This window comes from Eulemur rufifrons, chromosome 11, assembly GCF_041146395.1.
Source record: "Eulemur rufifrons isolate Redbay chromosome 11, OSU_ERuf_1, whole genome shotgun sequence".
Classification (NCBI taxonomy): Eukaryota; Metazoa; Chordata; class Mammalia; order Primates; family Lemuridae; genus Eulemur; species Eulemur rufifrons.
Window position 1 is genome coordinate 9444502 of NC_090993.1, and position 23552 is coordinate 9468053.

The 23552-nt window shown below is 38.0% G+C and overlaps 2 protein-coding genes across 6 annotated transcripts in view; both read right to left on the reverse strand.

The window, feature by feature from the left end:
- Positions 1–1393: 1393 nt before the first annotated feature.
- Positions 1394–17271, reverse strand: RBM34 (RNA binding motif protein 34). 2 transcript variants are annotated; one of them, XM_069484699.1, is made up of 11 exons: positions 17199–17271; positions 16921–17092; positions 16555–16691; positions 14459–14690; positions 13008–13067; positions 9262–9305; positions 6535–6618; positions 6329–6392; positions 4795–4834; positions 3944–4059; positions 1394–1705 (listed from the first exon to the last, which is right to left on the reverse strand). In XM_069484699.1, exons 1-11 carry the CDS (start codon positions 17249–17251, stop codon positions 1424–1426), a joined length of 1284 nt encoding a protein of 427 aa, XP_069340800.1. In that variant the 5' UTR covers positions 17252–17271; the 3' UTR covers positions 1394–1423. The 2 variants fall into 2 exon arrangements, with proteins under 2 accessions (XP_069340800.1, XP_069340799.1); XM_069484698.1 differs by having other exon boundaries at positions 3944–4062.
- A 2228-nt stretch (positions 17272–19499) lies between these two features.
- ARID4B (AT-rich interaction domain 4B) overlaps positions 19500–23552 on the reverse strand; it is a 129286-nt gene continuing 125233 nt past the window's right edge. For all 4 annotated transcript variants that reach the window (XR_011235181.1, XM_069484562.1, XM_069484559.1 and 1 more), the window contains one exon: positions 19500–21249. Coding sequence is in view for 3 of the 4 variants with exons in the window: in XM_069484562.1 (XP_069340663.1) it covers positions 21122–21249 (128 nt within the window). In the remaining variant the exon portion in view is untranslated. The remainder of the gene's footprint in view (positions 21250–23552) is intronic.

The following is a 23552-nucleotide window of genomic DNA, read 5'->3' on the forward strand; positions in this document are numbered from 1 at the left end:
TACACAGTAACAAATGGGAAGTAACATTTTAATGTGTTTAATAATCTTATCTGCCCTGCTTTAAGAAGCAGGCCCTTTCACAGGAGAGTCACAATTAAGTTTATGCACACAGGCTACACATGAACATATCACCTATATAGTCTACAGATGTTGCATCTTTATATAACTGGAAATATATGCAAAAATATTCAAGAATGATCAGATAATAAATATTGACTTGAAGTCAACTTATGAAAAACAAGGTTCTAAGCCCTATAAGGGATGCTAAGCATAAACTATCCAGTCCCTGCATACAGGAAAACAGAGTTCTCTGCTCTCTACAGAGCTGCATTTCAAAGATCCACTAGGTTTTCCTTGTGCTAGTCCCAAAAGACAGGATTTTTAAAACAATCAGTAATAATCACCTTCCTCACCCCCTCACCCATCTAAGTGACAGGATGTGTTTACTGCAGATTCTGCCCACCTACAACCAGCCACGCTGCTTTACTCTCACGTGGCAGCTCTTTGCTGGACACAGACCCAGTCTGTAAGAACCGTGAGGGGTGCCGGCCTCTCACAAGGTTAAGCCCCAAGGGAATGCAGTGGTATCCTCTCCCTCCTTGTTGAACTTTATTTATACTTTGTGGCTTAATTACGTTTTATTAGAAATGTTTCCTTTAAATATGATTTTTTTGGAAAGAATTTTTCGTTCTACTGGTTAACATTAAGAATCACAAGTTTTCCTGGGAGAATATTTTTCAAATAAAAATAGAAAAGCATAAATCTGCTTTACAGCCAATTTGCCAAGGACTTCAATAACCAGTCCAATCCCTGGTTAGAAATGATAAAAATCAGAGCGACGTTTTTTTAGTATTCTTTTTGTTTAGTTATTAGGTTGATGAAATAATATAAAAATCCAGAATTCCACTTACCATAAGTCCAAAAGAAAGAAAGAAATGAGTGGATATTACATAACAGCTCTCAAAACCTTCTTCTTAGAGATTATGACTAGATCTTGGATCAGTGTTTCTACTTTAATTATTAGGATATTTGGTGTAAGTACAATCAGTATTGAAGTTTGTTTTTCTTTCAGTTTACTTAATTTTTAAATTTATCTCATCCCAAGTAATATTCTTGAAATAACAGAAGTGTTAATTATCCATTTCTAACATCCACTGAAAAACAGCCATTAAAATTCTGAATGTTCAACCTAAGTCTAAAATCATCTCTGATATAATCAGAAGTAACACATAATCCATGGTAACTAACCTTAGAACAAATGTTTCAAAGGTAGTATTACAATGTGAATAAACTAAGATGCGAAATCCCCACATTTTGTACACACCATTCATAAAAAATTATAAAACTCATTACATGAATATTAGCAGATAATAGCACTTTTACTAACTACTTAGTGAGGGGAGTAAAAAGCAGCTTTTAATCACTATTTCAGTTTTCTCTGTTTCTTAGTTCGTCCACTTTTCTTCTGTCCTTTCTTCTTCTTTTTAATAAGAGCAGCTTTTTCACCAATGAATAAACTCTTAGAATGTCCTGCATTTTTGGAAGCAAAATTAAGTCCCTGCTTAGGTTTACTGACATTCTTCAAACCTGAATTTGAATTCTGTTGTTTTAATTTTTCTTTATTAACAGAACGCATGACTCTGAGTTTTCTTCCCATAAGTTCAGAATTATTTAATTTCAGAGCAAGATGAACAGCATCTGTATTCTGCAATTTAAAAAAAAAAAAAATCAATTCATTAATTTCTACCAGAAACTCATCTGCAAAGAAACTAGCTAAAAGTGTGACTTCAATGAATTAGAATGATTTTTAAGCTTGCACATAGAAGCCCCTCCTATTTCCATGGGGGGGGGGATCCAATCCCAAATGTTTTAGCAGCCACGTGTGAAGTCTCATTGGTCATGCTCCTCAGGACTTTTTTCCCAGAAAGCACTCAAACTGCCTTGTCAGATATTCAGGTAAGTCCCAATCCCATAGGCTTCATTTTTTTCATTATAAAATGAGGTTTTGACTAGAGTAGTCATATGCAATCTTTTAAACCAATGAACCCCCTTCTCACAAGTCATCTTTCTGTCAAAGCTCTGCTGAATTAGTTGACTTGAGGGCAGGGAACTCTCCATCACAGTCCCTGAGATGTTGCACTACATAACCCCTAGGGTTCCATTTAGATCCAAAATTCTATTATTCTTTCTTTTGGTAAATTATTTGTTATTTTATTTTTATTATTATTATTTTTTTAATCTTATTTTATTTTTTGAGAAAGGGTCTGGCTATGTTGCTCAGGCTGGAGTGCAGTGGTGCCATTATAACTTAAGGTAACCTCCAACTCCCTTCCTGAAGCGATCCTCCTGGCTCAGCCTCCCAAGTAGCTGGGACTACAGGCGTGTGCCAGCATGCCCGGCTAATTTTTTTATTTTTTGTAGAGATGGGGTCTCACTATGTTGCTCAGGCTGGTCTTGAACTCCTGGCCTCCAGCAATCCTCTTGTCTCAGCCTCCCAGAGTGCTGGAATTATAGGTGTATGCCAACCCACCTGGCCTATTTTTATAACTGACAGATAGTAACTGTACATATTCAACAGGGTACACAGTGGTGTTTCAATACTTATGTATGGTAATCAGATGAGGGTAATTAGTTTATCCATCATTTCATAAATATCATTTGTGTTGGGAACATTCAATATCCTCCTCCTAGCTATTGTTCTTTTATTCTAATATAGAACCATTAACGCTAACAACCCTGAACATTCGTAAGATATTTGTTAAAGGACTTTACAAGCTCATCAAGTAAAAAAAGACAGCAGAGAAATAGTAATAATGGCAACATACACTGTGACAACCTTTCTAAAAAAGCTACCAGGCAATACCGACCAAGAGTCTTTAAAATGGTCACATACCTTGACCTAGGAATATCCCAATGGGGATTTATCTTAAAGAAGTAATCCAGTCCCAAATTCAGGCAAACTTTTGAGGAAAAAAATGTAACCACTGCAATTTAATTATTACAGGGAAAAATAGAAAACACTGCCAATGTTCAATATTAGGGAAACAACAGTATAAAATACATCACTTAATGGAACACACACAACAGAAAACAAAAGCAGGCTGCAAAACTTTATGTTCACAGATGTAAGTTCAACTATAAAAAAGGCAGCAGACGAAAAAACTAAAAGAAACACATTAACAGGTTGCTATTGAGGGAAGAAAAATTCAAATGCTATCAAATAACAGGTACAGTTGGACCTCTGCATCCTCGGGTTTAGTATCCAAGGATTCAACCAACTGCAATAGAAAATACTTGGGGAAAAAAAAAATAACAATAATAAAAAATAATACAAATAAAATACACAGTATAACAATTATTTACGTGGCATTTACATTGTATTAGGTATTACATGGAATCTAGAGATGATTTAAAGTATACAGGAGAATGTGCACAGGTTATATGCAAGTACTACACCATTTACATCAGGGACTTAGCATCTCCAAATTTTGGTATCGGAGGGCGGTCCTGGAACCAATCTCCAACGGATACCAGGGGACGATTGTATGTATATTCTTTTACTACTTAACAATTATAGGCATGAAACACTGGTTAACAATTAGTGAACTAAATATAACCAATTTTGTACAAAGACTAAAGTTTTCTTCTACCCGAGTGAGTGGTCAATTATTTTCTCCATTTTAAAGGTGGAGATTTAGACACTTGTTCCAATACCCAAAATCTAAAACACTGTTCAATAACATTAGTATGAAGGAAGAGGGAACTAGGACATCTTTGGTTAAGTGCCATTTTAGCAACAGTACTCTACTAAGGCAGATCAGGAATTTACTTTCTTCAGATGGAATTTGAGGATGGAAATGATAGAGTTATGTCTGAAACATGACATAGCGGTGTCAATCCCACCCAGTGCATTTCAAAGGACAAACGCATTAGTCTCGCATACCTCAAAGAGCACGTAGCCAAATCCCCTGCCAACTCCTGTAGCTTGGTCTCTCACAATCCTCACTGCCACGATACTCCCACAGTCCAAAAAGTGTTTCTCAACGACAGATTCTTCAACTTCTAAAACCAAATTCAACCAAAATGGAAGTAAAGACTTGGCCTCTCCTTAGAAAAGTGGAGACGTTTAATACTATAGCTAGTCAAGCATAGCGCCATGGAAATATGTAATTACACTGCACGCTTTTTATAGTTGGTTTTTTTTTTTTTAAAGATGGCGTCTTGGGCGGGCGCGGTGGCTCACGCCTGTAATCCTAGCACTCTGGGAGGCCGAGGTGGGCGGATCGCTCAAGGTCAGGAGTTCGAGACCAGCCTGAGCAAGAGCGAGACCCCGTCTCTACTAAAAATAGAAAGAAATTATATGGACAACTAAAAATATATATATAGAAAAATTAGCCGGGCATAGTGGCACATGCCTGTAGTCCCAGCTACTTGGGAGGCTGAGGCAGGAGGATCGCTTGAGCCCAGGAGTTTGAGGTTGCTGTGAGCTAGGCTGACGCCACGGCACTCACTCTAGCCTGGGCAACACAGTGAGACTCTGTCTCAAAAAAAAAAAAAAAAAAAAAAAAAAGATGGCGTCTTGCTATGTTGCCCAGGCTGGTCTCGAACTCCTGGCTTCAAGCAATGCCCCCCACTTCAGCCTCCCAAAGTGCTGGGATTACAGGTATGAGCCACTGTACCCAGCCTAAAGTTAGTCTTAAATACTGGTAAAACATTAAGTTACTACTTAGTTTTTATTTCCCTGTTATTAACTTAAAAAGGTTATCTGTACTTTATTTGTTTAAACACACTTACTGTAAGGGAGATTCCCCACAAATACTGATCTCTTGTCCCTCTGAAACACAAAGAGAGTTAATGAAAATCACTCACTGAACCAGAAAATGGAAGTCATCCTAAGCGTCCCCATCCCTCATGTCCCCCATATCTGACGAGTCCCCGCTCATCTGATTTAACCACACAGCTATCCCTTGTTTAATTCTGTTTCTTCCGTCTTCCCCACTAGACTGTGAGCGAGCACGAGGGCAGGAGTGACTTTACATTCACAGCTGGCATTGACACACAGTAGTGCTCAGAAATGACTTGCTATACTGGGAGTCCACATACGTGTTCTGTAAAAGGCCAAGTAGCAAATACTTCAGGTTCTGTGGACCATGTGGTATCTGTTGCGACTATGCAACTCTGCCCATATAGCTGGAGAACAGCCCACAGGTGAAACAGAAATGAATGGGTGTGGTTGCGTGCCAATAAAACTTTATTAACAAAAACAGGCAGTGGGTGGATTTGGTCCTCAGCCATAGTTTGCTAATGCTGTGCTAAGTCTCCAATAAAGCCAGGGCTTTCATCCAGCCTGTTGTCATTTCTCAACTAAGCTGCTTTGACACTGACAGAAATGCACTGTGTGTTTCTGTGGGTGAACCTTTACAAAGAATCCTTCATTCATTTCCACACACCTTTGTCAAATGCAAATCTAGTCACATCACTCTCATGTTTAAACTTTGAGTAAGTCTCCTGGATAAAATCCCAACTCCTCTGCATGAAGCATGGCAGACCAGGGTCTTCATGATTTGGCCTCTACCGATTTGTCCAATACCAACTCCTTACTACTGCCTCTCATACCCTACACATCCCTAATAACTGTACCAAGCTCCTGCCATTCCTTGAGCAAATTAAGTTTCTGTCCCGATCATTTATATTGTTTTTTTTTTCCTGCCCAGATATCGTCATTGTCCTTTAAAAAATTTTTGGCTAGATAATACCTCCTTATCTTTCAAGACTAACATGAATGCTATTCTGCTGGAAACCTTCCTTGTCCCTTCTGACTGGCACGTCTCTAAGTCAAGTGCCCCATTCCTGGCTGACAAAGCATCCTGTGCATTTATCATGTAACAGTGCCAGGCGGTCCCTCTGCTTGTCCCCGCCATATACTGTCAGCTCTGGAGAGTTGAGACTATGTGTAAGGACTGTACCCCTGATGGAGCACATACTAAAAAAAACTGTCTAATGAATAAGGGAACTTTCTAGACCTCAGACTATGAACTAAGGTGCTAGACCAAATAATCTCTAATGTACCATCCAATCTAATTCCCTGTGATTCTTTGATCTAATGGATCTAAATGGAAAATGACTAAGTTTGAAGCTCATGTTGACCTAAGTCCTTGTGCCATTCTTCGTACCACTCTGTGACCACAAAGGACAAATGCTGTTTCCTTCTGTGCTTCCCTCATGCTCACATTACTGATTCCACTGCCCTCCCAGCCAAAGCTCAGAAGGAAATATTTCTCTCTACAAGGATCTAGTTAGGCTCTTTAAACAATCAAGTACTACTTACAGATGAAGTCTCAGATGCAAGATCAACCCTAATATGAAATCCATCTGCAATTTGAGTCCCATTTCTACATTATAAATAGGAAGGAAAATTGTTAAAAATGAGCAATAAATTACTTATATGCTCTAAAGTGAAATCAATGAATAAAAAAAGTACCCCCCCACATTTATATGACAATAATTATGTTCAAACCTCAGAGATAAAATTACCTTTTCAATGCTTTTGTAGCAGCACTCTTGTCCTTAAACACAACATAGGCATTAATATTTTTCTGATCAGGATGAATTTTACGCCTACAACCAAAAAAAAAAAAAAAAAAAAAAAAAAAAAAAAAAACACCACAATGTAAAATTTGTTAACATCTAAGCCACTAAAATAAATCCAGCTTGTTTTCTACTCTCAATCAACACATGTGACAAGAACTGCTGGGCAGACATCTCATCTCTTGGAACAAATATTTACTAATAACCCAAAAAATAACATACAACTTACAAAAGGCGGACACATGTAACCCACACCTTCTTAGATGTGTGTCATCACCGTAAGAAAATGGGGGACTGCCCACAAGACACTCAAGTGCACCAATCCCTGAGAACAATACGACTAGAAACTATCTCAGCTGCAGCTCCGTATCTAACACACACAAATAGATGTCAAAGGCATTTTGAGTTTTTCTTTTTACTGTAAAATTAAACACCCATATAGAAAAGTACACAATTGTATAAGGCTCCGTGAATTACCAACAGCTCAATAACACTGCAGCCATCGACCACCCAGAAACTTCTCTCATGGCCCTTCCCAGGTACAGCCCCTCCCCTCCATCCACAGGTAACCACTCTCCCCACTTTTATAGGAACTACTCCCTGCATGTCTATGTGGTTTTACCATCCAAGTGTCTATTCCTGGACACATTTTGGTCTTGTCCATTCTTTGACTTGATACGCCTTTTGAGTCTTGTTTAATTTATAGGCTTCTCCCCTTATCTCTTTATCTTACTCTTTGACCTGAAGAATTTCCAACAGCCTGGATTTTGCTGACTGCAAGCTCATAATGCAGTTCAATATGTACCTCTGTCCTCTATCCTTGTTTAAGTGAGAGTTGGATCCCAAGGTTTGATCTGACTCAGATTCGACCAGCACCTACCTTTGCCAGGACCGTAGCAGGTGTTATGTTCTTTCAAAGGAAGGCATATTATGACCGGTTTTCACTATTTTTCAAAATGACTGCAGCTGGTGCTACTTAATGCCTAAACTCATTAATTCACTAGGTTTGCAAAATGGTGATATAATTTAGATGTGATAAGTTAGCAAAAAGGATCTGGTAATGACCATAATCATTCCCTGAAGACATCAATCTATTGTTTTGAAGTAACAAAAACGCTACTACACAAATGAGTATTTTACAAAATTTACAAAAATGCTACTACACAAATAACAGGTATTGGAAAATAGTGCCCAGCATGGCTCATGGCATTCTGTAATAATGTATTATGCTATTTAATAGTTTTCGACTGATAGGGCCAGCTGTGATTTACTGAATGCCCGAGATATACCAAGCACTGAGCTGGACATTTTATGTATCACATTTAATCTCACATCTCCGACATGGGCGTTATTTTTCCTTATTTCCTTATAAATAAGGAAACCGAGACTCAGAAAGATACGTAACCACAATCACAAAGTGACCGGCCTAAGACTGAAGCCAAGTCCAGCTGACTCCTGAGCCCTACTCTTTCCACACAACACGCAGTTGCAGACAACATCCAAATCCAACACATCATGGCGCCTCCCCAGGAACACATGACTGCAAAGTGACTGTTAAAAATCTTAGTAATTGCATTTTACTCTCTCTGGGAAAAGATCTCCTTGGCACAGGGAATAAAAAGAGCAAGAATGAAACTGCTCAAATAACTCCAAATTAAGAATGTCAATATGAAGTCAAAAGATGTCCAAAAGAACAGCTGTAATGTATACCTTTGATAGAACAGGATTCCCAAAAATGTTTCTAAAGTACATTATATTTTGTCTCATATAAAGACACCTCTGCTTGTAAAATCCATCATTTCACATACCACTAAGAAAGAAATACCCAAGATAGTGAGACTAGTAAGAAACTCTGCATAAAGCTGAAGGTAAATGAGAAACCTTCTACGTGGGAAGGGAGAACATGGAGATATGTAAGTCTCATGCTTAACACTGGATGGAAAAAAAAAATCCCAAGAATTTGAACCACAAGCCACACCACCAGTCCCAGAACCCCTAAATAGAGAAAGTAAGAGTAGTCACAAGCTGGCAGTACCCCTAGGTGATCGGCAGAAACAAACATGAATTCTTTGGAAAAATCTGAGCAGCCAACAGCAAGTATGAGGCATCCCTTATTTTTAGGAGCACTTTGATCCCACAGCAACTACAAGGCACCCCTTAGAACTTATGAAATATGGACCAAGCACGGTGGCACAAGCCTGTATGTAGTCCCAGCTACTCGGGAGGCTGAGGCAGGAGGATTCCTTGAGCCCAGGAGTTTGAGTTTGCAGTGAGCTATGATAATGCCACCGTACTGTAGCCCACACAATAGAGTGAGATTTTGTCCCCCCCCTCAAAAAAAGAACTTATGAAGTACAGTATTTATGATTTGCACTAGAAATCTGGGCACAAAACTTTCTTATTCTCTTCTAAACACTTTAAACATTCTTAAAATTTATCACAGCACATTTTCCAGTAAATTATTTTACAATACCTTCAGTGACTCTATAATTTACATTAAGGCTTAAAGACAAACATGATAAATTTAAGGAGTATTACAGACACAAGGAACCAGTCAAACATGCTGTATTATAAAAATATAAAAGTCTATGAAATTGTGAAGAAATGATCTCAATTTTTAACCAAAAAGGAAGAAAGTTTAAGACAATTCCCTTCCGATAATTATAAACTTACTTTATTGCTGCCAACTTTTTGGATAGAGTTCCCTCTGCTGGAATCTTTTAAGAGGAAAAAGAAAAGTATTAAAGAAAGTGCAATATTTGAAATACTACTTCATATTAATTATATTTTAATTGAAGCCTAAACATCTAACTCTGGTACGTTGTGATTAAAAACACACTGGGGAAATAAATCAGAAACAATTATCCTAACGTTATATGAAAGGGACCTTGTGGCTTGCTTAGGATAAAGTTTCCAATGACAGTATCATACTCAGATTTAACAGGTAGTCACTCTAAAAAACCCAGATGGAAGTAAAGACACTGAGCTCTCAAACTATCAGTGAGGGGGAGGACATCAGGAGGAGACGCTGATGTTGATGACACATGGAAAATGGAAGGAAAACTGTTTTCTAAAATGAGTGTGGAAAAAAGCAATGCTTATAAATATTTTATTGTATGTTCTACAATTTTAAATATCCAACTAAACTGATAAATAATATAAGCAGACATTACTTCATCCATATTTCTAAGAGTTTATTTAATCTAATTGGCAAAAAACAAAAAAAATTAGTGGTGTCCTTAATTGGGCAAGTATGGGAATTCCCTTTATATTCAGGCTGACTTTATTTTCAGTCACTTATAGCCCTTAAGGGCAAACAGGCATGGGGGAATAAGGTCATGAAAACATGAGGACTTGGTGTGGTGCCACTGCTTCGGCTTTTGGTCCCTGAGCTTCCAACAGGACCAGGTTAGAACAGAGCACCTGGAAAGTCACGATGTCCGTGGTCTGTAGGAGCCACGCTGAGGAGGGCCCAAGAAAGAACTTGCCATTATCAGTGGAAGAACACGCAGCGGTTACTAATTATGATGACTTTGTACTTTGGATCTGGATGTGATGCATTTTTCTTTAAAGTAATGCACCAACTGCTTAAGAAGTAAGGATGTTTCAGTTCATTTAACAGATATGAAGAATGTTTTAAGAGGTGCAACCTCTTTGAAAAATGGAACAAACTCTTGAACTCATATAGCATACTAGATATGTTTGTAAATAAACTTACGGCACAAAACAAAGTGAATGTGGGAAAACAGTAGGGAAAATGTTATGGAAGAAGAAATTCAAAAACTATGACTGTCAGCAATGTGCCCAATACAACCGGGTAGTCAGGAGATCAAGGTGAAAACAAGATGCTGACCCTGTAAGTTCACAATCCAGAAGTATCTATGAACGTAAATCTCATTTAGGGCAGTTGTATTATAAACCTCCTCTGGAAAGCCTATTTTCTTTCTTGGTCACCTGATACACAGTAAAACTAAGAAATTCAAACTATTTCTTCTCTTTTCAGTTTGTCCTGCTCAAATCACTAATAAATACTCAAACTCGCAAAAAATACAGAGAAAAACAGTATAAGACATGAGAAACTTCCAAATAAATAATCACATGAATGATTTATTGTGTGCCTTCTGCGAGATCTACTGGATCTACATCCTGTCACTGAAGATATTAATAAGCGTAACAAAAGGCAATAAAGTACAAGAAGAATCGAGAGAGAAAAATACCATTTAATGGTAGGAAGTATCAGAAAAGGCTTGAAAAAGCAATATTTTAACTGCATACTGAAAGACAGTGTTTTCATAGGCAAAATGGGAGTTTAAGGAGGATTCCAGGCAAAAGAAATGAACTGAGCAAGAGGACAGGGTGAGACAGCCCTTGTGTGGAGGTGCTTCAGTAAGGACTGCCACCCTGCGGGAAGTGTCACTGACAGTGAGACTCGCCGAAAGTCTTCAGGTGCTTCAGTGCACATTCAATGAGCACAATGTGCAGGTGCTGGTGACCCAAGGACAAGCAAGACAAACAAGGTATCTGTAATCACAGCTTACAGTGTGGTGGGGCAGCAAACCACATAACAAACAATTTCAGGAGAATGTAGTGCGTACTATAATGAGGATGGGGCCTGCAGAGCGCACAGCAGGGTCACCAAGCATGCCAGTAGCCCAGATAGGCAGGATGGGCAGGCTGCCCAAAGGTGAGAAGATAATACCAGGCCAAGGGGGGAGGGGGGGGTGCGTGATGTTAACTAACAGGAGTAGTGCAGAGTGGGCTGGAGTTCCAGGAACAAGTGCTTTAGAAAGATGCAGTTGATAGCCATATGCTGCACAAACTAGGGGAAGACTGAAGCTAGGAACCGCAGTAGGCCTCTGCAACTAATCTGACAAGAGGTAATGAGAACTCGGGTGGGACAAGGGAAAAAGAAAGCAATGACTCATATGAGGAAGAAATTACAGCTGAAAAACAGGTAGGGATGGCAAACAATAGGCTGAGTGGGCCAGTGATAAGAGTCAAAGGCAACTGCAAAACCCCGGTGCTACTTAAATACTACAGAAGATCAGCAGGCAGCACAGGCTGGCATGGGGACAGACAGAGGAACGCACAGACATGCTGAAATTGAGGCGCTGGCAAGACACCCAAGTTAATGTGTCAGCCAACAGTCTGATAAGGGGAAATGAGACTTTGAAGGGCGGACAAAGCGTATGTGATAGATGTGGGAAACAAACACACTGACAGAAATCAAGGAGACCTGTCAAATGTCTACTTTTAGGGCAGTGGGCAGTTCTGCCCCCAGCAACATTTGGCGATGCCTGAAGGTACCTTCAGTTGTTAGAACTGGGGTGCAGTGGGGGGTGCTACCAGTACCTAGCAGGTAAAAGTCCTGGATGCTACTGAACATCCTATAATGCACAGGGCAGTCCCCAACAACAAATAATTATCCAGCCCAAAATGTCAGTAAGTATCGAGGTTGAGAAACCCCAGTCTAGAGAATCACATGAGAAAGAGCAATTAGAAACATGCAATAAACATTTCCTATATTCCAATACACATTAATTGTGTAAAAAAAATAGTGTCAAAGGATATACACTATGCTATGTCAACTACCCAGTTAAAAAAAAAAAAAAAAAACTCACTTGGGAAAACCAAATACAAATGATGCTCATTTCCTGCTCCAAAGAATGTGGCTATAACTGGTCCAGAGTGCTCAGTTGGTAAATCAGACACCACTCACTTGTATAAAATTTTAACATTAAATTGACTTAAAAAATACTTCATCTGTCTGTGTGCAGAGCATAAGTACTGTGCGCAGCAATCGCACCAACCTCCCACACCGAATGCATGTGATTCAACATGTGATAAGAATGCCTGTGATTCCAGAAATGCTACTCAGTAAGTACTAACTTTTTAGTCTATTCACAGAGCAAATAAAAATCACCCATATATATTCCAAAATACACTGCCGGATAACAAGGATATCATTTTATTAGATGAACTCACTAAAATATTTAACAAAGTCCAACAGTAAATACTAAGAACAATTCTTTTCTTGGGTTAGATTTGAACCTGTTGACTGAAAAGGTTAGAGTCAAGTGGTCCTCCATCTCACTAATATCAAGAAGTTAGGAGGTGTGATTTAAATGCAATACATTTTTTTTTCAATTTTTTAAATTATTATGGGTACATAAAAGTCCTGTATCTTTAGAGGGTACATGCGATGTTTTGATACAGGCACACAATGTGAATTAATCAAATCGGGGTAACTGGGGTATCCATCACCTCAGGCACTTAGCATGTCTTTGTATTTGGAACATCCCAATTCTATTCTTTTAATTATTTTAAAGTATACCCTAACTTACTGTTGATTGTAGTCACTTTGTTGTCAGTGCAATACATTTCAATACTATGCAGTTGTAAGGGGAGAGAAAACATACCAGAGAACGAAATCGTACAGATTCTATTTGTCCATACTCTTTAAAAAATGACTTCAGCTTCTAAAATTAAAAAAATACATATATACGTTAGCTCACTTTCAGAACATCAAGTAAGTGCTACAAAAAGAAATTAAGTAAAATTGTCTGATAATCTTTTAAGAACATTTCGAGAAAAGTGACTATTCAGTTGCATGAACAAAAAATTTCACTAAAACTTATTTACAAAGAAAATATAATTCAAATTCATATTAGTATTCATCAGGTGCATAATATTTTTCCTTCAATCCTTTATAATCTTTACCACATGTAAATTAAGATTAGACTTATAGTTTCCATAGATTCCCTCATCTTATCACATCGGTTTAAATCAGAAATGACATTTAAGGATGCTGATGTCACTATGAGAAATTCTCCAGCTATCTCTAATTCAGACCACCAGATTGAAGAAAATCCTTATGGATAAGTTTTATGCATTATTCTTATGACTGGCTCAGGATATGAAGGATGCATATGTTTTATAGGTAGGGCAATAATTTCTTTTTTTTTTTTTAAAGACAGGGTCTCACTACGCTGCCCAGGCTGGAGTGAAGTGGCTATGTGCAGGTGCAATCATAGTGCACTATGGCCTGGAACTTCTGGCCTCAAGTGATCCTCTCAATACGACAATAATTTCTACAACCAATTCTAACTAAAAAATAATTTACTGAATGGTATTTGTGCAAAGCACTATACAAACACTCCCTTCCCTTGAGCTCCTCATAATCTAATAGAATCAATAACTAAAACTATGCTATAAAGTAAAATGTGTTATGTCCTACAAAATAATCACAAATCAAATGCTGGTAGGCAAATGGGTAAGTGAAAACGGAAAAAATCAGCAAGTTTTTTGTACTGCTTTGTTTTTAAGGAAGTATTAATAGAATTTAAATTGTCTTTCAAAAGATAAGCAGGATTGTGATACAAGGATCGTCAACAGAGTGACTGTCGCGTGAACACAGAAAGCAAAGGGCAGATTTTTGGTTCAGTGAACCCCACATAATGGAATACACTGAGGATGTATTCATTCTTTTACACAACAAATACTGATTGAGCCCCTACTATGTGCAAGGCACCATTTCAGGTGTTAAGGATACAGCAGTGAAGAAAAGAGATAAATATCCCTAAACATATGGAGCTTACATCCATATAGTAGCATACAGTAGGAGATAAGGCTGAAAGAAAAAAACTAGACAGGTCAATGCAATAGCTCAAATATGATCTGCAAAAGCCTGAATTAGGGCAGTGCCTACAGGAATGAAAAGGAAGGGACGGATATTGGAATCCACCTATGGATTTATTTATAATAGGAAGTCATTTACAATGAAGTTATAAAAACGCTTATTCAATAAAGGAAGGGTAAACAAAGTTATTCATTTCTTTCAAGTTTTACAACATACAAACTACAAACTCACCTTCTTATTACATGTCACAGGCAAATTGCCAACAAACACAGTTCTCTCATTCTTTAATCTCTCTTCTTCTTGGTTGATCTGAATTTTCTTTCTTTGATTTACAACTGCGTCACCTACATCGTCAAGTACTTTTCTATCTGTGACTTTAACACCAGATTGAGAATTTTTCCCTTTCTGCCCTTGTTTCTGGTGAATTTCTTCTTCTAAATCAGCACTTGCTAGAGCACTTTCCCTTTTTAAGGCAAAAAAAAAAAAAACAACAAAAAAACAAAGAAAAGCAGATGTAAAAGTCATGGAAGTCAGGTCTAGTATTTGACAAAGCACAGTCCTAACCTCATCATTAGAAACATTTCCCAATGACTTCTGGCTGTTCCTAAATATAAACTTACCACTCACAAATATATTGAAATTTTTAAAGCAGCATTATCTAGAAAGTTAACTAGTATCTTTAGAAAACAAATCTACAACTCAAGAGTTAAAAGAAGTTAAGCTCAATTTCTAAACATATGCTAAAACTGCCAGGTAATAGCAGCAGCAAAAGTTGTTTGTCTAAATGAAAGCTGGTTCATTTAAAACTCTCGGAGATTTAGTTTACACTCTACCAAAGCCTAATTTCACTCTCTGCTCTAAAACTTTAGGGGCACTATAACACTCCCCGGGAGTCTAAAAAGGTTCATATGCCTGCAAAATATTTACTTTGTAAAAGCAATCTGGCCAATAGGACAAACCAAATTTCCTACTCATGATAGTTCTGTAATATTTAAAGGACTGCTTACCAAAAGTAAATTCTGAAATGGCAAATACAATATAAAGTATTGGTGCACATGGATAAGTAAGGTCTGAGCATCAGTCCAAAAACAGAACACAGTTGGGTACAGTGGCACATATCTTTAGTCCCAGTGACTGGGGGGCTGAACCAAGGAGGATCACTTGAGCCCAGGAGTTCAAGGCTAGCCCAGGCAACATAGCATGACCCTGTCTCAAAAAGAAAAAAAAAAGAGAGAGAGATTGCTCTCAGAGAATCCAGTAGCTTCAACAAGAAAAGCAGTCATGTGAAATGTAACAGAGAAGACTCCTAAGACAAAGGGTACGTTACCCATTAAATATGGCAAAGATGGCAACAAGGTTAGGATGGCCTCCCTGAGCACTGCTATGGGCAGGGCAAAAAGAAAAACAAAAAAACCACCACCACCGGACTGCAAGTGTGTAAAAAGAGTGTAAGAATACCCTACTTTTTCTAAAAGCTTGACTATGAAACACAGAATTGAGGGAATGGTAGCAAACAGAGACATACATCTGTAGATAGGGCTTTTTCATTTCTTTTTTTAAGATGAGAATCTTGAGCATGTTTATATGGTGGAAAGATCAAAGATGTAGAAATGAGAAAATGGATGGATCCGACGGCACAATCCCTAAGGGAGCAGAACAGGTATACACAGCACAAAGGTGGTTAAGTTAATCTTGGACAAGAAGGAAAACACCTTTCTCTGAAAGATGGGGAAGAAATTAAGGCTGTGCATAAATATATTAAGTAAACAGGCCCAAAAGCAGAAGTAGTGCACAATTGTGATTAATAGCTCTCAGAATAGGTGAAAAGGTCCTCAGCTCAAAGAGGGGAGAGAAAAGGGAAAAAGAAATAAAGGAGCTTAAAGAAAGTGGCAAGAGGAATGAGGAAAGTTACCTAGGACCATGTGATGGTACCATTATTTGGATCCTGATTCAAATACACTGTCAAAAAATTTTAAGTTAATGGAGGAAATTTGGTCTCTGACTGAGTTTAAGAAAACCAACTCATCTTTTATGTACATGATGAAATATCATATATACAGACGAAATGAAAGTCTTAAGTTTGCTTCCAAATAATGAACGGTTATTGAGTACAAGATAAAACGAGATTGCCTAAATATTAATAATTGTTGATGCTGGGTACATGAGGTTTCTTACCCTTTGCAACTTTTGTATATGTATGAGATTTTCCATAATAACAGTTTTGAAAGCAACAAATTACAAATACAAAATGAGAAAAAAATTCAGACAAAATTTTAATTTCTTTACCACCTAATTTATTTAACAACAAATAAGAGAATTTTACCAACCTGTTTGCCAACTTTTTGTCTGCATCAGAGCGTTTCTTCTTCACTTTCATTTTTTTTGCAGGTTCTTGCAAAAGTGGTCTTTGAATCTGGGATGTACTTTCTTCCTCCTCATCCCGTTTCCTTTTTCTGGCGGTTTCCTTTCAAAAGTTTGAAGTTAGGTTTGAAACCTCATCTTTTAAAATTTTTACTTCAACCGATAATTAGTGTTCTAACTTAGCATCTCTTCTCTCTCACTGCTATATCGAATAATGAAAGGTTATTTAATATTAATCCTATCTACCTGCCTTTAGGACATGCTTTGAATAGTAAGACGCTGGTTTTAAAGTTGTTCTAACGGGTCATTCTAAATAGACCCCAGTGACTTACTTTAGGCACGGGCACGTACACGGGTTGAACCTGAGGCTCAAAAGAGCCGAAGAGGGACGCCAGCCGACCTGTGCTGCCTCTGGAGAGCTTGTCGTGGAATAAACTATTGGCGACTTGTCCCACCAGATAGTCTCCGGTCAGATTCCCGCGAACACCGTCGACTGGGTTCTTTCTAGAAACGGACGCCAGAAACTTAGCCACGCCACACCCCACTGCTTCGTCCGCCGGCGCGAACGCACAACACCCTTGCCCAGCTACACGTGCCGCGCGCCACTCACCCCTGCTCGGCACTTTTCTTTTTCTTCCGTTTGTTCTGCCCTTCTACAGCCATTTTTTATTCCAAGGCCTCTGAGACAGCCGCCACACACGAGCCGCACTACCGGGTTCCAGCTACTTCCGCTCTCTGGCCACGCCTCTTCCGCTCGGCTCCGGCTGCGGCCGCGCGGGGTATCGGGAGAGATGCTCGGGCGGGAGCCCGGGAACGGGGGCCAGGGCTTGGACATCGGTTTGGGCCCATCGGCTGGCTTTCCTCGCCCTTTTTCAGAGAACCCTAGTCTTGGGAGTCAAGAAAGTCTTCCGAGAGTAGCAGAGGCCTGAAGTATGAATAAGAATCAACCAGGCGGGGAGTGGGGTTTAAATCCAAGCAGAGGAAAAAACTTTAAGAGGAAGGAGGGAGGTTTGACATGCAATGAGGTCACGGGGGTATATGGAACCAAGTATTTACAATTACGAGTCGGTGTGAAGAGTATACAAGGGTTCTTTGAACTGTTCTTACATCTTCTGAAGTTTGACGTTACTTCAAAATAAAGTTAAGAGCACACAGGTGGAGAGCACGGCTCTAACTGATCAAATGGATATACAGTTCGAAAGATTGTATATCCAAACCCCTCCAAACCCTTCCATTCTAGCCAGCTTTTCTTTACTGCCTCTCCTCGTTATTCCTGCCCCAATAATTGCTCTCTTCTTTCCCCTTATGCAAAATAGTACCCAACCTTCAAGACCCGGCTCAGATACTATCTCACTTATGAAAATTTCTCTGCTAATATTTACTGTAGGGATATAATCTTTTTCCAAGCCCCCATCGTACCTACTATAATCGTTTTTTGCATTAGCGTTATTTATATACACACTCTCTTTAGATGTAAAGGCAAGACATTAAGAGTATCTATGTCTTATTCATCCTGCATGCCTGTATCCCTATTCACTGTACCTAGAGAATACTTGTTAAATTGACATCTAGGAATAAAAGATTGCTAGATAAATTACTGAACAGTTTAGGTGGTAAAATAGGATTTGACTTTGAATCTTTTGAGAACAGCCTTGCTTTTCGAAAGCTCTTAACAAGTTCACTGGGACCTTTTATTGCCCCCATCAGATAAGGTTATGAAAAAACCCCACAACATTTAAATGCTTGGCCCTGGGTTTTTTGGTTTCCCATAATCTTGATCATCTTTCATCACAAAAATGACACAAACCTATATCCACACAAACAGGAGATGCAACTCACGCCTCTGTCCTGTACAGTCCAGTGAAGAAATACTACTCCTTTTTCCTCAGGTCTCCCAACCAAACCTGTTCCTTCTCCATTCCTGACATTATTCCATGAATTACCTCCTAGCTGGAGCACTGCAACCTCATCCTATCTGGCCTTCAGACTCTTCCCCTCCACTCTAGCCTGTATGCCCCACCTTATTTAGCCAGGTGTCTCCTCACAGGCCTTCTCTAAGTTTTTAATATGCTAACTGTGAATCTCTAAGAAGGGAATGTGCCATATATAAGCACCACCAAAATATGTTTGATAATAAATTCCCAGAGCATTTCCAGGGGCCAGAATTCTAGGAACTTATTGTGGGAAGTACTGTTCTACAGATTTTAAAACTCATCCCTTAAAAGTTAAGCTAACTTCTATGAAAACAGACATCCCAACGATGCTTTAAAAACACATATTTGACCTTTTTAGGCCTTAAAAAAGGTTATTTTGTTTTCTTTTGTTGGAAAGTCCACTAAAGGGCCCAAAAAACTACATTATTGATTTTAAAAACTCTGGGGCAAAGCAGGGTTTCTCAACTCTGATTCATATTAAGATTACTGAAGACCTTTAAAGATCAACATCCAGTATCACCCCAGTCTACTTAAATAAGACTCTTTGGGGATGGGGTCTGTGTATTGACTATCGTTTTAACAATGCCCACCTGATTCCAATGTGCAACAGCGTAGAGTGTACTAGAGTACAAGAGACCAGCAAGGGTCCCAATAAATTAAAAGAAAAAAGCTGATGGTAATGGTTTCAAGTGTTAAAGAAAAAATAAAAATTTGATTTGATTTTCTTCTTTGGACAAACCTCGAAGTCTTAATAAAAATATTTACATTTAGACTCAAGCAAAATAGTGTATGCAAAGATAAAAGAATGCCTAATAAATCCCTTATCTGGTTTAAGGACTTTTAATTTTTATAGTTAGAATCCATTTTTATATGTTAATTAATCCCTTGTGATAATACATACTGGATATGTATGTTCCAGTCATCACCTACAGAAATGAACTAAAATTACTTAAATCTTTTAGAAACAAAATCAAGGATTCACAAACTATGGCATTTTATTTCAGAGCCTTTGCTTACATTTGTACAATATATTACATAATTCTTCATTGTTTGCAGATCCTAATATATACTTTATAGCTTTTATTCTATAAGCTTTTTCTTCAACATTTTGCTGTCAACAAATCTTTACAGTCCTGTACAAATTTGATTAACTTGAAACCATTTTCAACAAAATTAGTTACTGTAAGCACACACTACAAGACTGAAAATGCTTTTCTTAGAAAAGTTGAATGTAAAGGATTCTGACACGTCAGCATCTACAACAAAACGCTTCGAAATTCTCACATGTCGTACTGCCGGAAAACAAATAAAACATGCCAGCCCCATTCAAAAAAAGTACACAGAACTACAATTAAAACAGCAAAACAGTCTGTACAGTAAAGTACTGTGTATTAACAGTGCCAGGTATTAAATAGCTTGAATGAACACATCCGCAATATACAAATGTCTTACAAAGGTGAAGAATTAAATACAAGTGCCGAACAGAACAAAGATTGGAATCATACAACATAAAGTCAATACAAGTGAAAACAATTTTGCGTTCATTTTTGGATTTTATACAAGGCATTTAATTTTATAGGCCTACCACCCCAATTAGCTATTTATATTTAAAATAACGATCCTTTTGAGAGAGTTCATATCAACAACCTTGAACCATACTACATTACTTGTTCCTGAAGTCCTTTTTGTTGTAGCTCATAATAAAATAAGCAATACAAATGAATTATCTGTATTTAAGGGAAAAGAAACATTTACAAGAAAACACAAAAATATAACTGTTATAATTCATTATGAATAAATATACACTTTGAACTGGCTAAGTACAATCTTTATACATTGTTTAAGATTTAATACAGTTTATTAGCCATTTTCTTTTTTCACACAATGTATTATATCAAAATTAAAAAAAAATACTGATTTATAGAAAAATGGCAAAGTACAGTAGTTCCATTCCAATTTGAAGGGGCATGAAAAGCCACTGCAAGACCTTTTAGCCTAATTCAAACCTGTAAACATTTTCAGTCTTTTTTAAAGAGAATCTTTAACATTTGGTTACCAGGATTTGATGTCTAATATCCTGTTAACTGCAGGTTTTGAATTTATTACATGTGCTTGACTTATACAATTAAAGCCACCCTAAGGTGACTTGCTTTAAAAAACAATTAGCTTGTACAAATGAAAATAGGTTCATATTTTTTCATAAATAAATGGAAAAATATCAAATGTTCCAGCTTTAACAAAATACAAGGGAATACATATACAGTAAGATACCTTAACATGTTCTGGCCCACCTCGTAACTCTGCTTACTGTATTGTCTCTACAGGCAGTGAAAAGCCTCCATTTGCCACAGTGGAAGGCCTTCAAGTTAGCAGACACACAATTCCCAGACAAGTTGGAAACAATTATTGCTTGAGGAAAAGCAGTTCATTGTACTTTTTCTTCATAAAAAAGTGCACTTAAGTGCCAAGTCAGCTTGTCAAGAAACAATTTTTAAATATAAAATAGTGCTTGTCTGACTTTTTTGTGCCACTGTGCAGTATAAAAAAGACGTGGCCCTCAACAGCCATTAAGTGCAAAGTGCTTTAGCAAGTCCTGCTGTCACCTGCACTCAACTGACATTCCGTTTTGTGATGCGCTGGACATTGATGGTTCAGCTAAAGTTAACATAACAGCAGCTGTTATGGAACTGGATGAAGGTGATGAGGAGGATGAGGACGTAGCAGCACCTAAGGAAAACGGAGACCAGACCAGGAGCTTAATAAAAAGTGTATTCACCAACAGAAAGAAAGAAAACACTGAATTCAATGCCTCTGAATTGAAATTCTATTGTATTCCTCAAAATCATTTGGCTTACCACAAGAGGAGGCAATATTCACAGTACCATGATGTGCCCAACTACAGAAGTAATAAAAAATGACAGGCTGGGTGCTATGGCGCACGCCTGTAATCCTAGCACTCTGGGAGGCTGAGGCAGGAGGACTGCTTGAGCTCAGGAGTTCAAGACCAGCCTGAGCAAGAGTGAGATCCCGTCCCTAGTAAAAATAGAAAAAAAAAAAAAAAAAAAAACTAGCCAGGCAACTAAAAATAGAAAAAACTAGCCAGGCATGGTAGCACACGGCTGTAGTCCCAGCTACTCAGGAGGCTGAGGCAGGAGGATCGCTTGAGCCCAGGAGTTTGAGGTTGCTGTGAGCTAGGTGGACACAATAGCACTCTAGCCCAGGCAACAGAGTGAGACTCTGTCTCAAAAAAAAAAAAAAGAAAAATGACATACCAGGAAAGGCTCCTGTGTGCATTAAATAGGGGAAAAAATTGTGTGGCCGGTCTATAAGACATGGAACTAAAACACAATACACTTCCTGTAACAGTGAAACAAATGCCATGAAGAGCTTTGAATCAAATAGGAAGAATCTGTAATCCATCCAAAAATCTTTTCCCCCCTCCTCCTGATTCCTCCATCTTTCTGCACGTGGAGTTTTCTTATACATTTAAATCGTGATGAGAATGGGAAGCTAACTGCTTCTAAAGTTGGAACAAAAGAGTCCATAGCTTAACTACCTCATTTTCCTCTACTAGGTTTATAAAACAAATGACACATTATTTTCCTCAGGAAAATCCCTTCATTGTTACAGTGTCCCAAAAAGAATATTTTTAAAGGAATACATGCACAGGTAAAAAAAAAAAAAAAAAAAAAAAAATTCATTTAGCAGAGGGGTGTAAGGCAAAAAGGCAAATCTCCCTCTCATCTAGGACCCTCCTAATCCCCCAAATTTCCCTCCCCACTGTCACTAGTTGCTTCATATTCTTTATAACTCTAGATGACAGGCTGGCAAATTACTGCCCCAGGGCAAATATGGTTCACCTGTTTTTGCAAAGAAAATTAATTGTATTGGAATACAGCCATGTCTGTTTGTTTACATATTGCCTATAGAAGATTTCACACTGGCCAGGGAAGAGCTGAGTAGTTTCTACAGAGAACAAATGGCCCACAAGCTTAAATATTTTCTCTTTACAAAAAATATTTACAACCTGTGTTCTAGCGGAATTTTATTTCTAGAAACGAGAGATACGATATGCAAATTTAAAACATGTAGATACAGTACTTTTAAAACACAAGTGGAAGCATAGTATAGTATCTGACTTGATTTTTTTTTACTTAATATATTTTAAGAGATTTTTCCATATTAGCACATAACATCTTTTTCTTTTCCAAGTTGAGTAGTATGCCACTATATTTATAAACCATAACTTATTTAGTCTTTTGACTAGTATTTAGTCTTAAGACTAGTCTTATCCTAGTCTTTTGCTGTTACCAATAACAATGTTATCAATATTCTGTGCATTATAAATAAAATTTTAAATGTCTATTTTTCATCAACTGAATCATACAATAATTTCTATCTGTTATTATAAATATCAGTGTAATGAACTTCTTTGTGGCTAAGTATTTTTCCTTCAGATCTGTTCTTAGAACAAGCATTACCTAGTTCTCCAAACATTAGTCAAAATGTTTTCCAAGGTAACTGCGCCAATGCTTGCAGCAATTCCTAAAGATATCAAATTCACTATATTTTTTTCTGGCATTGGTTTTAGCTATATTATTTCCTTGACAATCAGGATTGGCATTTTTCTATTTTTTTTTGTTTGTTTGTTTTTTGAGACAACGTCTCACTCTGTTGCCTAGGCTGGAGTACAGTAGTACAATCATAGCTCACTGCAACCTTGAGCTCCTGGGCTTGTGATCCTCCTGCCTCAGCTTCCCGAGTAGTTAGGAATAAAGGCACAAGCCACCATGCCCGGCTAATTTTTCATTTTTTGTAAAGACGGAGTCTCACTATGCTGCCCAGGCTGGTCTCAAACTCCTGTCCTGAAGCAAGCCTCCCGTCTCAGCCTCCTAAAGTGTTGGGATGACAGGCTTGAGCTACAACAGCCAGCTACTGATTTTTAAATAAACTTTAGGAATTTTTAATGCTAATTGCCCAGAGAAAGCATCTATTTAGCAGAATCATTCATTATAGAGAATTTGTGGTGA

Coding starts and splice junctions, on each gene's coding strand:
- RBM34 (XM_069484698.1), bottom strand. CDS start 17,251: ATGGCTGTAGAAGGGCAGAACAAACGGAAGAAAAAGAAAAGTGCCGAG. Junction 14,691..16,554: donor GACAAAAAGTTGGCAAACAG/GTTGGTAAAATT, acceptor TGCCTTAAAAAG/GGAAAGTGCTCTAGCAAGTG. Junction 6,393..6,534: donor GCTACAAAAGCATTGAAAAG/GTAATTTTATCT, acceptor TTTATAATGTAG/AAATGGGACTCAAATTGCAG.